Below are 16,854 nucleotides of genomic sequence, written 5' to 3'. Positions count from 1 at the left end.
CCTGTCCAGTAATAATTCACAAGATTTATTTTAAGAGCTGAATGGACTGTGCAAAGCAAGCAGGTTTGTTCCCAAAACAGCCAATAAAAACTTAAAGTGCAAGACAATGGAACTCTGTATAGTTTAAAAACTTGGCACATTGTATGTAATTATTATTATGGTTATGTCAGTGGAGAGTCTTGTGCACATATCAGAAACCTATGAATTTAAGGAGCCTGCAGAGATCAAAAACAAGTCTTCAAAAACCTCAAAAACCTCATAACACTGGCAAAGGAAAAAACACATTCTGTGCTCAGATAGCATCAATGAACTTCTTTAAAGCTGACCACTTCTCCTCAGGGACAAGATACATTTTGCAGAGGAAGATGGAAAAAAGATAGAACCAGTTCATATTGAGGGAGGTAATGACTACATTCATTTAGTTTTATTTGACCTCATGCGACAAATCTGTTACCTGAAGAAAACAATCTCCAAGCAGTTATAGTTAATAAAGAAAACAGGAGAAACCATTAGGTTAGCAGGTAGCAGAGGACTACTGGTGCAGGCTTACCATCCGGGTCACTGATGATGTCCAACAGGGATTTATCCAGAGTGGACTTGCTCATTAGCTTCTCCTCATACTCAAAGTATACATCCAACTTGCGTGTCTACAGACAGAGCATACAGATCACTCAGCATATAATGATTATATAGTAACAATCAAAAGCTGAACATACCTACTTATTTAAAGATTATTCCTTGTTTTAACTATTTTCTACAATGTAGAACAATACTGAAGACATAAAAAAAACTTTTAAATAACACCTATGGAATTCAATGGTACAGTAAATAAAAAAGGTGAAACTTAAAAACAAAAACTAAATATGTTTCATATTTGGGATTCTGCAAAGTAGCCAGAGTTAAACCTTGACAACTCTTGGCAGTAACTATTTACATGTAAAATCAAAACAAGTTTTGAATAAGCAAATACTTAGAGCCTTTGGTTTCATAATTACTGAAGTGATTAATATGTTGCAGCTGCTAAAAATATTTTTAACCCTAACTGATGAAGTGATTCATGTCTTAACAACCATGTCACTGGATGTACAAAGCGACATGCTCATATTTCAGGATGACAATGCCAAGATCCATCAGGATCAAACTGTGAAGGAGCAGTTCTGGGAGCATGAGTAATCATGAGTAATCAGAATTGGCTACCACAGTGCCCTGACCTTAATCCTACTGAAAGTCTTTGTCTTATGAGGAGAAGACTTTACCAAGTGGCTTGACTCTCCCATAATCAAAGCCAAAAAAAACAAGTGGCAAAACAATGTCATGCTGAATGTGTGCTTTAACCAATTGTTTTTTTCATCTGGACTTTCTGTTCTTGGGTGGAGTATTACTGGTGGTTTGCATCTTGGGATAAACCCTCTTTTGTTTACGTTCATGAATGTATCTCTCGATTGTGGACTCTCACAATAATACACCAGAGTGGTCTGGACTTGACTAAATATTGTGAAGTGTTTTTTTCTGCAAGAAAACATTTTCTTTTTGCAATACACACTTTATCTAGACATTTTGGTGTAGCTGAGCTCAATAATGTATTTCTTCTTCTAAAGAATGTACCAAATTGTTGATCTGGTCACTCTTAAACTTTCTGCTATTTCTGATTGGTCAGTTTTTTTTTAGCCTCTAATTATGGCCTCCTTCACTTGCACCTGCACATTTTTTGGAGTGCATATTGAGAGTTCCTGTGAACAACTGACAAATGCATTCTTCATTTGTCATGAAACTAAGAAACTGTCCATCTAAAAGAACTAAGAGACTGGACATCAGTCTGCAACTTATGAACCTGTCTGTGTGTCTATCTGCCTGTCTATCAGTTTTTGCCTGTTTCTATATTACTTTAGAGAGAGGGAGAGAGAAAAAAAGAGAAAGAGAGAACATAAAAGAACAATGCTCACCTTAATGTGGTCCAAAACTGCTGTAGCAACATTTGTGTGGAGATCAATTAGTCTCTTTTTCTCTAAAAGCTCAGGAAGAGAACTGTTTGGGGACAGAAATATTTTGTTACATAAGATATTTAATGTGACATAGAAGGACTGTCATGCCACGGACTGTATACTGTATAAAAGTAGTATTCTACTATGTGTTAAAAGTTATTGTGTTATAAAATAATTTTACCTACCATGTATGTTTATTAATAGGTATGCATTTATACTTGTAGCTGATAGAAAAAAAACAATTTTCTTTAGAGTGGCACACTTCACATTGTCTCACCTGACAGCTGAGGTAAGTTTGGCAGTGTTATCTGACAACATACTAATGGCTCCCTCATCTTCCCCTTCTAAGCCCTTCAGAGAAAACCAAAACGTTAACAGTGCTTTCTCTATAAAGAAAAATTCCATGTAGAAAATGGTGTCGCTGCATAAAAAGCAACTTCTTTGTTCCTACCATGATGCTCTTGAGGCGCTTAACCTCATCCTCCTGGGCTCTGTATGTATCCAACTCCTCCTGCACTGACTCGGCAACCTCAGGGAATGGGCTGAAACAATAAACATGGCAACAGACTCAGCTAAGCACATAAAGACAAGTTTGGCCTTGAATATTTTAAAAAGTAAAAAAGGTTAATTAATTTATTTTAATTAAAGTACCTCTTTAAATATACCCTAACCCATCACAGCTTATACACCACTGATTGCTTATGGATTGTTGCCTTTCCTGCCTACAGAATTTTTTTCTTTGCTCTTATGGATTACATGTTACCTTCCTTTGTGCTTCTGCCAAAACCTGTCTGCAGCAGTGAGGTCGTAGCTCTTTTTGTTCTTCTTTTTGGGCCGTGCCCCTGCTGGACTCATTTCTGACCCCGCAGATTCCTCTAGACTGACCCTGTTCAGATGGAAGTCCTAAAACACATGTGCCCAGACACCATGATACACAGTACCGTATAATCCTATGTTGTACACAAAGATACTGTCAAATGACATGTTAAAAACATTTATACCACTTAACACTGTTACCACATATTGGTATATTATAAAAGCATGCAATTGACAGGTTTTTTCACACTTAAATGGTCTCACTCGTGGATTATAACATTTTGAAAGCATAGATATATGACATTGACAAAAGCCTTAGGCAAAAAATATGCCAATCATTATAAGTTACACAGATTTGTCCATACCTGGAGACATACCCCATTAAGACAAGTGTTTTTAGAGGGATTCTAACGAATGAAGTATTTATGTTCTTTGGCACACACTAACGGCTTAGTGTTTATATTCCACATTTGATGAAATCTTACAAATGATAACTGCAATTGGCAATAGCTTCATCTTTCCATAAGAATTATTCTGGGGGGGGGGAAATTTTGGTAGAGAAACTGGCAGCCTTTTTTGAACAAATCAGTGATATCAACCTAATGATACTGTAGGTTTCTTTGACATCTGCTTACCAAGACGTCATGAATGAGAGCTTGGTAGGTCCATGTGTGATGGAGTGGGGTGGCAAGATCCAGATTGCGGTCGGCAAGAACAAACAATGGCCTCTGGAAACTACAAAAATTTACGTGCAGACAGAGAAGAAGAGAAACAGAAAGAAAAATTAGCAGATGATATATATATCCTCCTCTGGGCTTCAGTTCTCAGCTCCAGCAGTGAAAACAATCACTTCTGAATCTTTCCCTGAGCTTCTTAGGGTTGTGAACTGGGTACGCAGGGAGGGTGGACTGTACTTTTATTTCTCTGTAATTTCACGCTTTATTAAAATTCATGCAAGTATAAAAAAAAAATCTAGCTGAATCTGTGGAAATTCTTTGGAGATTATAACTAGTTATTCGTAAATTATTTACGTAAAAGTACACGAATTAAAACTCGTCATATGGCTTTTTTTTTTTTTTTGCAGGTGTGTGTTTGCGTCTCACCTAAACTGTCCTGTGCCCATGGTATCGCCTGTAAACAGGCTGTTGCGAGCATCTCGCAAATTTTCTCTCAGTTTCTTGTCAAGTTTCTGCAAGAACAATACAGAGAGTAGTGGGGAAAGTGGTTTACAGATCCACAGGCATTGAATACAAACAGCATTTAACAGCCAAAAGCTGAAAACTCATAAAACAAGCCTTTATTCAGGGGCAAAGAGAAAACAAAGACTCCTCAGACCAACTTTTATAGCTTGAAAGGTGAGACAAGCAGCTTACCACAGCTACCATTTCAGCTGCGTTTCCTCTTGGACATCTGATTATTGGAACAGCACCTAGGGAAACAGGAAATCTCAATCACTTGCCAAAAGGAGGGCATATTAGGCTTTGCGCACATTTTCCAAAGCACACAAGAATGTTCCAGGGGATGATTTATTTTTGTATTTCAAATATAGAGATAATAGTGAACTCACTTCAAAAGTAAACTAAATTTACTTCCTTCTCCCTTACTTAACAACGACAGTATTATAAACAAAAATGTTTTGGCACAATAAAGTCACCTTCATAATAATAAACATTCAGTCTGCATTTTAATCAGAGAAACTGATATCAATAACAAAGCAAAAAAAAAATAATCAGCTTTACCTCAATTCCCCCTGCTAATTTTTTTTGTTAGAGCACAATCCACTTAAGATTACTAAACCTTTTTAGCCCCAAACAAACAAAACTGCAAAAGACTGCCATTTCTTTTGGAAATTATAAATAAAAAACAATTTACAAGTTGTGTTGCATGTCCCATCTGTGTAGTAATGTAGTTCTGTAATTTGCTACCACAAATATTTTTAAAAACTGACATAAATCAGTGATTTAAAAAAAAACATGGATAAATCCATCACAACCGCAGTTTGTACAAAAAATGTTTCATTCACAGGTTAAAACATCAGAATCCAGAAAAATTGGTGTTCACTGTGAGTTGGGTGAGTTATGGTGTTGGTGGGTTAGTTTGAGTATTACAGTAAACTCCTGTTCTGCTGGAAACAAGTGTGGCGAGCAGAAAAGCAGCTCAGCACATTAAACCTTGAGGTGGATGGGCAACTCCAACATGTGCCCTGGTCAGGCTGCGCACTCATTAGCCAGGAACAGAAATCCCAGGCTGCCATGGGCAGATTCACTGAAATTAAACAGCCGAAAAACACCAGAGGATTTTTTCCCTCCTAATCTTCAACCGTCCAGTTTAGGTGAGCCAGCACCCATGATTCTTAAAGAACTCTGATTCTTATTCTTGGAACAAGAATGGAACCCTATGTGAACTTCTGCTATTGTAGCCAATCCTTTAATATCACATGCGCTTTAAAATGCTCACCATAGCAGCTTAACCTCTGACTTCCCTAAACAAGGCATTTCCAGCCACAAAATTGTTACTTGGTATATTTTTCTCACACCACTTTGTTTACGAATAACATTTAATTTTACGCCTTTCTTTTATAGACCCCCCTTCTCCAGAATGACTTACGTTTTTATCTCATCATGCATCTGAGCAGTTAAGGGTTACAGCCAACAGTGGCAACTTGGTTGTAGTGTGCTTTGAACCTGGGACCTTCCGATCTGTAGTACAATGCCTTAACGACTAAGCCACCCCTGTCCCTGTGTAAAATCTAGATAATGTTGTGAGATTCCAGGAGTTAGGAAGTTTCTGAAATACTCAAACCAGTCCATCTGGCACCAAAAACCATGAGACAGTCCAAGTGAAACATATAATTTTTTCCCCTATTCTGATGTTTGAGGTGAACAATAGCAATAATGTCTTAACTTGAACCTGCATGATCATATGTATTATACTGCTGCCACAAAGTAATGCAAAATAGCCAAGTATACAAGTATATATATTAAAGAGAACAGTTATTGTGTAAAACCTCACTTACCAAGAGTCACAAAGAAGCAGAAGAGACTGTCAACAATTGTGTCCATTATAGCCTCCATATCGGTGTCCATAATATCCGGTTTGTTGATTGCTGAAAGAAAGGCAGTAGTTTTGTCAGACACTAGAACAACAGAGTACCTTTGTTTAAAAGGTAAAAGTGGAGGCAAAGCTATTGATTTTAAAATCTAAAAGGTCTTAAATTAAATTTATAAAATTACACAGCTATGACAGTATATTATTGTTTTTATATTAACAGTTGATTTACTGGGACCTTTAAGACTAATTTCCACATTCTGTGCAAATGATTAAAAAGAGAATACATCATGAATCTGCATTTCAGACACAACATCAAGCACCAACCCAGCTGCCATCTGTGCTTTAGAGCCCTGCCACTCCTGCCTGCCAACCGGGAACATTGCAAGACTCCAGCCTGCAACTTTCCTTACCTTCCATGCAAGGGTACATATGCTGCAGGACCCTCACAGACAATTTATACTGCATTTTCTTTATTTTGTTCCTAAATAAAAGAACACAAGTTTTGTCTGTGGTTTGGGTCTCTGTCTTGCTCAAGACTCTCCAATCTCATAAACACAACTCAGCTCCTTCTACCCAAGGAATTGCAGCAAGTAAAAGACAGCTCAGGAAAAGCCATGGACACCAGTAGAGTGGGCTCTCGTGCTGGTGCCATTGCTCTCATTAGCTCTGCACCTTACATAGAAGATCCCTTTATCTACAGGAAACTACAAGCAGAAATCCTGGGTTGCTAAGGGACTGTCCCTGCACAGCGCTGCTACTGAATTCCATCCATGGACTGACTGGCCCAGACTGCCCCATCAGCCAGACAGACAATCTTCTCTGGATCATTTGGTGCTGGCTAAAGCCAGAGAGGCTAACGGCTTACTGGCGAGAGTGCGGCCCCAATGGGGTTTTTACATGCAATTCCCCATGCAAGAAAGGAAAACTTCCACTAATTATGTTAAAATAGAATTCCATATTTTTATTTAAAACAACTTACATCCAGAGGCATGAATTTCATGTTTACTGATGCACCATGGTTTCTCAATAGGTTTCAGATTAGGTGCAAATACTGGTTGCTTCAGTAGATGGGCAATTTTGAAGCTCACATTCACAATGTGTCCTTTTGTTTTCTTGTCAGTATGTGTTTCTCATCAGGGGAGAAGTTAAACATTTTGCAAAGTGGGAGAATAACCTTAAACTGTTTTCATCTTTAAACACTGTAGGCACTTTATCAAATATCTCTTTGTAGTTTGTTAAGAACTTTCCCTCTAAATAACCTTCTGCTAACTGCATATGAATCAGCCACATACATCCTTTTAGTATAACAATCTCACGATCATCTCAGCAATTTTGTGTGTTGGTTTCTTTCTTTTTTGCAGTTACTAGAGTTATCAACAATCTTATATAACTTACTTAAGATCCCTGACATCACAATTGGAAAAATGTGCATGGCAGCATAAAAAAGATGGCAGCAACATGTGCATATGCAATAATCAATTCAATTCTCACTGTTGAGATATTTTATTTTTCTTTGTGCAGACACAAAGTCGTTGTTACTTTTAAAATGTCTGATTTGTCTCAAATCCAAATAAATATCAACCCATATCAAAACACCAGAAAGGCACAACTCCATCTTAAAGCAGTGTGAAATCCACTTCCCCTGTTCTCAAAAAGGGAAGAAAAAAGCAAATGGAAAAAGGATCAGTATTTGGCTATAAATTTGACTCAGTGAAAGAGTGCATTTAAAAAAAAAAACACACCTATATCATGATATAGCCAAGGATTTCAACCACACAAAGAAAAACGATTAACTTCTTAAAACTTCAGGATGACAACTTGAGGATTAAATTTACTAATATAGCAGACACGTTATAGAAAGAATAAGATTATCCAAAATAAATAATTCAGCACTTGTACTGCTACACATTGTGATGCCAAACGGAAAAACAATTATGCTACTGTAAATATGTATTATTTCACTTCTACCATATAGCTCACCATGATAGGAGATCTGTTCTTTATTTTGATTGCAGAGGACAAACATGTCATCTTCTAATGTTATGAAGTTCAAATATTGATCAAACACCTAAAAAAACACAATAAAACAATAAAACAGTATACTGTTATCTAGCTTCATGTATATCAAGGTGCCCTTGGATTGTCAAATCTAAGTGCTGGTTACTAGTCTACAGCAGCATAATGTTGCTAGCAGTTGTGCCAGCTGGAAAGCCTATATTTATGCGTTCATTCTTTTATTGTTTCAATGATACCAGTTCATTTACAGAAACTTGCATGATTTCACAGAATCTAAGAAAATTAAATCTAATAATCTAATTATCAATTGCACATTAAAGTTAATAAACAAATTGCTAGACAATATTGTTTGAAATTTGTTTCAGCATTCTAAAACAGAGTTAAAGCTTTTAGTTAGGTTTCCAGCATGGGAAAGCCTTTAGGATGGGAACCTTTCATTTTGTCTTAGAGGCCTTAAATTTTTTTCCTTATACACTTTAACTAAGTGGAAAAATATATATATATATATATATATATATATATATATATATATATATATAAAAAATTATAGCTGTTATAATATATGTGATAACAAAAAACTAGTTTTTGCACTATATTTGTAAAATATTAGACAGAGGAGGAAACAGTAATAAAGTAAACAAAATTTACATTTGTGGTGAAAAACCCTTGCTTTTTAAAAAAAACATTAAAAAGGTACAAATTGTGCAGTTTCAGAATAAAAATAATTATTATTATTTTACAGAGCCTCTTAGGCAGTGTCAGACTGCCAGCCCAAATCCCATTTTTGGCATATCCAGATTCTAATCAGACTGCAGTCTGAACAGAAAAAACAAACTGAACCTGATTTTTGCAAATCTGATTGAACCGCCTCCAGGGGTAATTTGAATGAGATTCCAGTTGGATTTCTAACAATGTGTCTAATTCTAACCTCTACCCGCTCATATCATATGTCAAACCTTATATCACTTGCATTAAAATTCTATAGTAATTTTTTTACTTCATTTTTTATATTTCTTTATTGTGTCTATACACATTTAGCCATTATGCTATACTATATAATATATTAATATAATTTGTAATTTGAGTATTTTAAGTTATAAAATGTAAAAATGTAAAATGTAAGGTTGCTATGCCTTAGGAGGTTACTGCTAGATATGTAAAATATGTATAGCATATATAATATATGCAAGTAGAAATCTGTGATGGTACATGGTCACAACTAACTGTTGTATAAAAGGAGGCAGGAACAGTGGTGGCTCAGTGTGTTAAGGTTACGGATTGAACGGTCAGCGGTTTGAGCCCGAGCCCAGGTTGCCGCTGTTGAGCCCTTGAGCAAGGCCCTTAACCCTGTCTGCTCCAGGGGCGCCGTAAAATGTCTGATCCTGCGCTCTGACCCCTGCCTACCAACAAGAAGCTGGGATATGCGAAAAATAAAGCATTTCACTGCATATCGTACTGTGTATGACTGGTTATGTAACAAATAAAATTTGAATTTAAAAAAGAAAATATCATGCTGCATTCCGATGCAGATATGTTAATCTAATCACTTTAAAATAACAGTGTGGACAGTAAGTCCTAAAGATCAGATTTATGCAACAAATCAGATTTGCCTGCAGTTTGAACAAGGAGGATCTTAAAATCCTGGAGAAATTCTTCTGCAGCTTCTGATTTTTATATGCTTTTCTTTTTTTGCAAGCATCTTTTTTTCAAAACTTTTTTCCCTTAAATGTGTCATGTATTATGCTGGTTCTTTAACACAAAATCGTTTTTGTTTTAAGAGTACTGTTTGGACGTATGAAATGTTTTGTACTGGCTCAACAATTATGTTATCCACCCATAAACAAAATTTGTAATGAAAAGGGGGTTGCTCAAGACATTTGCACATTTAAGGTTGTACTGGACGTTTTTATTTTATTAGACCTGGATGTGACTTACCTTGGTCACCTGATTCACAGCATTTGCTGCAAGAGCTGCACTTGCAATGTCTTCCAGTTTGCTTCTGGAGATTGCAGAGATAAAGTTCAGGTAGTATGACTCATAGAGTTGATTCCGCAGGTCCTGTAAAGTTCAAATGAAGTCACAGTGTATGCTACATATACATTTATATATTGCAAGTGTAAGTTTCATGGACATTACATGTTTAAGGCGCACTAAAAATATAGTTGCACTCCGAATTATTTAACCCACCATTGAAAAAAAAATTTGGGGGCTTAAATTTCTAACTTGCAGCTGTTTGTAATAAATCAGTAAAACAAGATCAATTTAAATAGCTCAACACAACTTGTATAACAAGTGATTTCTCCAAAGTCAACACAAAATGCTCCTTTCAATGATTACTGCAGTTTCGGATTTATTCAACCCCTTGATGAGAAGCAGCTTCAGTACTTAGTAGAGTCTCCTTCAGCTATTATGACCTGCTGCAAATGTGATGTATAGCCAGACAATAGCTTCTGGCAGTGTTTCTGAGGGATCTTAGCCCTATTCTTCTTGGGCAATCGCCTCTTTTTCAGTGAAATTTTTGCGTTTGCGTGCTGCTCTTGTTTTCAAATTTGACTACTGGATTCAAGTCAGGCGACTGTGATGGCCACTCTAGAACCCACCAGGACTTAAACCAAACCTTGGTGGACTTTGAAGTATGCTTTCTGCATATGCTTCAGTCTTTCTCTTCCAAACATACCACTAATTCATAGGCCCAAAAAGTTCAAGCTTTGTTTAATTAGAACAGAATTCTGAAAATTCTGTGTTTTTTTTTTATATATATATATATATATATATATATATATATTTTTTTTTTAGCATATTAAAGCCGACTTTACAGATATTTTTTTAGGGCCAGTAACAGAGTGCATCAGTGGCCATCAGTGTTCAGTACGCGCCTTATAGTGCAGAGTGAATTTTCGGTGCCTGATGCCACCAAATCTTTCTGTAGGTCCTTTGCAGTCAATCAAGTTTTTTTTTTTAAACACTTGCCTCCTCAGGAATCTGGTAGCAGCAGGTGATAGCTTTCTCTTTCTGCCACATCCAGGTAGTGTAGCCACTGTTCCTTTAACTTTAAACTTACAAAATAGGCTTCTGACTGTATTCCTACGAACATTTAGTACCTTTGCTACTTCTTTATATCCTTGTTCTTGTTTATGCAAGGCAATGATCTCTTCTCTTAACTTTATGGACAACTCTCTTGACTTTTAACAGAAAGTCTCTTGACTCTCTTAACATTTATGACAAGACAATATAAACATATCTTTAGAAAGTCCAGGTATTTGATGTGTTTTAAAAGGCATCAATCTGTGTTTGAGACAACACCTAATTCACAAATTTGTGGTCTAATAAGGGATTTTATTAAGAAGTTGAATAGCTTATACTGAATATAGCTGATAACTGCAGTAATCATTAAAAGAGACCATTTTTGTTGACTTTGGAGAAATAACTTATATTAGTTGTAGTAAGCATACTTAAATTGCTCTTGTTTCATTGATTGAATACACAATGGCAAAAAAAATAAATTGTTGACATTTACTTGACATATCCTGTCTATGTTCTCCTCTGTGGGCATCACAAAGTAAATAGCAGGAACATCTGGAATGGGATCTCTGTCTGAGTGTAATAATCTAGAAAACAAAACGAGAAAAACAATTACAACTATGTAGGAATGATTAAGACTGCAGATTTGGAAGAAAAGTCAGTAGACATGTTCTAGGTCCTCACAGGTGTAAAGTGATTCCCATGTCTCTTAGCTCTTTCACAGATAGAAGGGGAGAGATGATATCTTGACCAAAGCGATCGTAAATAAGTACCTAAAAAGAAAAACAAGCAGCAGTAAAACATACACAGTTTCCTTCTGTACTTTTCGATTAGTAACTTTACTTTATATAACATCAAATAATAACTAAGTAAGATCCATTACCTTCCATACGGGTTCAACTGCTGTGTTTTTTAAAGGTGGTGCATTAAAGTTAAGCATACGCTTCAAAGCAGCTAAGGAAAGATTAATGCCATAATTAGTTTAATTACAATAATACTAACCAAACTCACAATAACAATTATCAGAAAATAAACCACCAATTTAATAACATTCTGGATCGTTTTAAAAGACAAGGCCTAATAATCTATCTAAATTATGGTGCAGGTTATTTAAATCTAAGAAGAAGTGTGACACTGAGCGGACTACGGAGAGTAGACAGGGGTACATGCAGCATAAGGTGGAGGTAGAGGTGGCAAAGGCCAAACAAAGAGTATATGAGGACTTGTATGCTAGGTTGGACAGTAAGGAGGGAGAGGTGAATCTGTACAGGTTGGCGAGGCAAAGAGATAGAGATAGGAAGGATGTGCAGCATGTTAGAGTGCACTAACATACCAAGGTTCTTCTAAGCACTTCCATACCTCCATAGGTATGTTAGTGCACTCTAACATGCTGCACATCCTTCCTATCTCTTTGCCTCCAGAGGCATAAAGTTGAAAAGCCATACAATGAGGCTTTGGGAAAGAGTAGGTTATGGGCAGAGGTGAGCATTTGTGAGCAGCAATATGGTTTCATGCCTAGAAAGAGTACAACGGATGCAGTATTTGCTTTGAGGATGCTGATGTAGAAGTACAGAGAAGATAACAGGGAGTTGCATTGTGTCTTTGTAGATTTAGAGAAAGCGTATGTACGGCTACAGGTAGTAAAGCAGAGGTAAAGAGGGTGCAGGACTTTAAGTACTTAGGGTCAATGGTCCAGAGCAACGGAGTGTGCGGAAAGGAGGTGAAGAGGCGAGTACAGGCAAGTTGGAATGGGTGGAGAAAAGTGTCAGGTGTGTTATGTGACAAAAGAGTATCAGCGAGAGTGAAAGGAAAAATGGTGAGACCAGCGATGCTCTATGGCTTAGAGACAGTGGCACTGAAGAAAAGACAGGAGGCAGAGTTGGAGGTAGCAGAGCTAAAGAGGTTCTCTTTGGTAGTGATAGGATCAAGAATGAGTTCATCGGGAGGACAACCCGTGTTAGATGTTTTGAAGATATAGTCAGGTGGTTTGGATATGTTCAAATGTGAGCATATTGGTAGAAGGATGCTGAGATTAGAAATGCCAGACAGGAGGTCTAAAGGAATACCAAAGAGGAGATTTATGGGTGCAGTGAGAGAGGACATGAAGTTAGTTAGGGTGAGAGAAGAGGAAGCAGAGGATAGGGTTAGGTGGTGGCAGATGATTTGCTGTGGCGACCCCTGAACAGGATTAGCCGAAAGACAAAGAAGAATGGTGCAGGTTATTTAGCTTTCTTAAACATTCCTTTATTTATTTTAACCCCTTTATCCTGATTATGGAATTAGTAGAATCAGAACCTATTCTAGATGTTGAGGATGTTGACGCTGGGACCAAGACAAGAGACCTCACCCTGGAGGGAACTCCAGTCCATTTTAGGACATCACACACACATTGTCACACTCATGTTTGTCTAGGGACATGTAAGTGTAGTCAAAACAGTATTTTGCTGGGATACTTGACAGTGAGGAGACACTGGAGAAGAAACCCACTTAAACTAAAGGAGGACATGTGATGTTCAGTACTCCCTGCTGCACTACCACTTTCCCTAGCTCGCTTGGCGAGGATATTAAACTGTAGTATGAGGTGCTGAAAAGTTGTGTGCTGCACAAACCTCTAGATCTATTGTATAGTGATTCTTAGGTCACGTATACACAGTGTCTGTCATAAGCAAATGAATCTGTATAGTCATGAACATATTTCTATAAACAGTTTTGTACATGAGCCTCTAATAACAAAAGTGGACTCCATATTTACAACCTGTTACATTTAACTTCCAGCCTCCTACCACAGAGTATAACTGCTGATCAAGTCCTGCTATCCATTATCACCCAAATGAGGATGGGTTCCCTGTTGAGTCTGGTTACTCTCAAGATTATTTCCTACTGCAATCTCAGAAAGTTTTTCTGTGCCACCGTTGCCCTCGGCTTGCTCATCAGGGACAATCTGATTTTTTTATTTATACATATTTTCACACACATAATACTTATTTCCCTAATTTTCTTTTGATTCTGTTAAGTTAATTTGCAACAATAATCTTCGTTAAAAGCGCAATATACATGAGATTTAATTCAATTCAATTTAATTAACTATAATAATAATAATGAAGAAAATGTGAGTGGTGCTTGCCATGTCATAGATATAGCTAATAAGTCTGTGAGACAATAGTAGTAGCTTAGCTTCGCAAGCACCACTAATAATAATAATAATAATAATAATAATCTAAGAAATAATTCCAGATATAATGCACAAGAGAACTGAAAATACAAAATACACATTATTGGACCAAAAGTATTTGGCTAAATCTCTTCATTATTAAATTCAGGTGTTTCAATCAATCTTATAGCTTCAGCACACCAAAACATCTTGGACAAATGTTATGCTTCCAACTTTGTGGCAACAGTTTGGGGAAGGCTATTTTCTCTTTTAACATGACTGTGCTCCAATGCACAAAGCAAAGACTATAAGTGTGGAAAAACTTGACCGGCCCACACAGTGCCCTGAACTCAACCCCATCAAGCACATTTAAGATAAACTGGAATGGAGATTACGAGCCAGGCCTTTTCATCCAACATCAGCAGCTGACCTCATAGATGCTCTACAGAATGAATGGACACGAGTTCCCACAGAAAAAATCTTGTGAACAGCATCCAAGAAGACTAAAACTGTTATAGCTGCAAAACGGGGACCGAATCGTTTCATCCATATAGTGTGTATGGAAGGTTAATATTTAATTCAAAAGAAAATATAATGTTTTTTATAATTTGTCACTGTTTTGGATAGTGCAGTTTCTTAAACCTAACTTTCCTATCTGAAGGAAAGCAAAGAGAGCCCAGACAACTTACAGGTCTTTAAATCCCTAAAACCCAAGCGGCACAGATATGTGTCAGCAACACAGCATAGGTCAAAGGTGATTAAAGAACAATATGTCCTTATATGTAATGCCGGTGTGTGTTAACGGAGCGGCTTCAGACTTTAAACTGTGTATTTGGGTTTTTGAATATGTCAGGTAGAATAAAAGTTATCATTACTTTAAAACATGTACATGGTGTGGCAAAAATGTAGAACGCTCAACATGAGCATATTATTATTATTATTATTATTATTACTATGTTTTGGTCATAGAAACAACTGAAAACAACCATAAAAACACACGATCATGTGTATCTGTGCTATTTTTTGACTGTATGACACATTTTTTAAAAAAATGCTCAGTCATGTTTGTATAGTTGATTAAAATGAACTAAAATTCGGTGTACAATAATGTCTATCTCAGTCCTGAGCCCTATATGTGATTATTTAAAAAGAAAAAAAAGAGGAAAACAAATGGCTTACATGCTCTGGGTTTTAAGAGCTACAATTCAGCACTTTTCACATAAAGACTTCATTTCATGAGAATTACATCACGTGCGCTGGTCATGGCTGCGTCATTACACTCCAACTGTCAGCCTGATATTTAAAGGACGTGGGACGTTAAAAAATATATAATAATGAGTAAAACAATGAGTTTCATGTGTTTTGATTAGCTAGCTAGCCAAATCTGAAACCTTAAAATTAATTCAGAACATACTGCTTATTTATTGTTATGTATGTTTTAAGGACTTTCTAGGAAATTCTGCAGGATTGTGTCGTACTCGGTAAGGGATAAATATAATTTTAATCCCATTTCACAAGCCGTTGGTTGATAATGCAGGTCGGCTATCGACTTAGCAAAGTGAGCAGAACGGTATCAGTCAGTGCAGCTTTAAATACAGCGTTTAATAACAGACATATGAGGCCGTAAAGTGCCGTGATACATGTAATTACATTCAGATAAGTATAAAAAAAAATCTAAACTCTTTCTAAAATAGTTAACCAAGAGATTAACAGACCTGTCTGTTTTTCCCGGATGGAGGCCGCCATCTTTACTATTTATGCCCTGACAGGTTGGCGGGTGACGTGGCAACTAGAGACGCGAGTGCAGCGCCATCTATCGGCCGAGCGGTTAATTATCAAAGCAAAGTTCGGGAAGTAACACTGAAACGTCCCAATAGAACCAGGACATCTTCTGTACCGCAGTGTCCTGTGTATATCCAGAAGACTTAGGCAACGAGGGTGCTAATCTGGGTGCCAATCCATTGCAGGGCACACACACTACGGACAATTTGGGAATGCCAGTTACCGTAATCTGCATGTTTTTGACTGTGGGAGGAAACTGGAGTGCCCAGAGGAAACCCACCAAGCACAGGAAGAAGATCTCTGTTTTCAGCAAAGAGAGCACATTTAAAGCAGTGCTGTGTCCTGAACATCAAAAGGACCAGTCATTAACAGAGAGACCCGGAGACATACAGGTGATTTACGACACATTGGAGGTATTTCAAAATTTGTAGATGGATTTTTTTTTTTTAGGTAAATGTTGTAGTCCTTAGAACAGTTCTAGAATTGGGACACGATTAAATAAAATTATTCACTTAAGCGATTTCAGTTTAAGGCAGTACAAAACGTTGCTACATGCAATTAACTTTTACCTCCAGGTCTGACTCCAAGTGTGGATTGCAATAATTCTAATAGAGTTTGGTATATTTAAGCATTTTTGTACCCTAAATGATGGTGAATAGAAATGCTCTGGTCTGGTTTCTTACCTCAGATCCTTATAACATTTATGGCATTAAACTCCCAGTGACAGCCCTGAGGGCAACACAATCTTCTTCACCTCAAAGTCTCTTTCCATTGAGGGCACAATAATAAAAACCCACAATGAAAATTTATGCATAAATTAACAATTCAATAGTTTTGTTAGATATATTTCGATATGTTTCTCATCATGAAAGTGAAAGCATGAAGGTAATAAAGAACAGAAGAAATGTTTTTTATTAATAAATAAACAACTTAAGAACCTCGAAAGAACAAGAAATGGTAATACTTTTAGATTTACAAAACATACACCTCAGCTCTTAAAAGGATTTCCAGTGCATTGGTGTTTTATTTGCAGTT

The 16,854-nt window shown here is 36.8% G+C and overlaps 1 protein-coding gene across 2 annotated transcripts in view; it reads right to left on the bottom strand.

Annotated features, from left to right (window-relative positions):
• Positions 1-15,837, bottom strand: part of scfd1 (sec1 family domain containing 1) — a 30,514-nt gene extending 14,677 nt beyond the window's left edge. For both annotated transcript variants that reach the window (XM_053509483.1, XM_053509484.1), the window contains exons 1-15: positions 15,753-15,837; positions 11,770-11,840; positions 11,571-11,659; positions 11,383-11,473; positions 9,801-9,923; positions 7,830-7,917; positions 5,815-5,904; positions 4,172-4,227; positions 3,902-3,987; positions 3,434-3,533; positions 2,746-2,885; positions 2,434-2,524; positions 2,260-2,333; positions 1,944-2,025; positions 551-647 (exon numbers count right to left, since the gene is read on the bottom strand). In XM_053509483.1, coding sequence (XP_053365458.1) covers positions 551-647; positions 1,944-2,025; positions 2,260-2,333; positions 2,434-2,524; positions 2,746-2,885; positions 3,434-3,533; positions 3,902-3,987; positions 4,172-4,227; positions 5,815-5,904; positions 7,830-7,917; positions 9,801-9,923; positions 11,383-11,473; positions 11,571-11,659; positions 11,770-11,840; positions 15,753-15,783 — 1,309 coding nt within the window. In that variant the 5' untranslated portion in view covers positions 15,784-15,837. The remainder of the gene's footprint in view (positions 1-550; positions 648-1,943; positions 2,026-2,259; positions 2,334-2,433; positions 2,525-2,745; positions 2,886-3,433; positions 3,534-3,901; positions 3,988-4,171; positions 4,228-5,814; positions 5,905-7,829; positions 7,918-9,800; positions 9,924-11,382; positions 11,474-11,570; positions 11,660-11,769; positions 11,841-15,752) is intronic.
• Positions 15,838-16,854: the final 1,017 nt, after the last annotated feature.

The sequence above is a fragment of the Clarias gariepinus genome, chromosome 13 (assembly GCF_024256425.1).
Source record: "Clarias gariepinus isolate MV-2021 ecotype Netherlands chromosome 13, CGAR_prim_01v2, whole genome shotgun sequence".
NCBI lineage: Eukaryota > Metazoa > Chordata > Actinopteri > Siluriformes > Clariidae > Clarias > Clarias gariepinus.
Note: the sequence above shows the minus strand (reverse complement) of the source record. Positions and strands in the feature narration are given on the sequence as shown.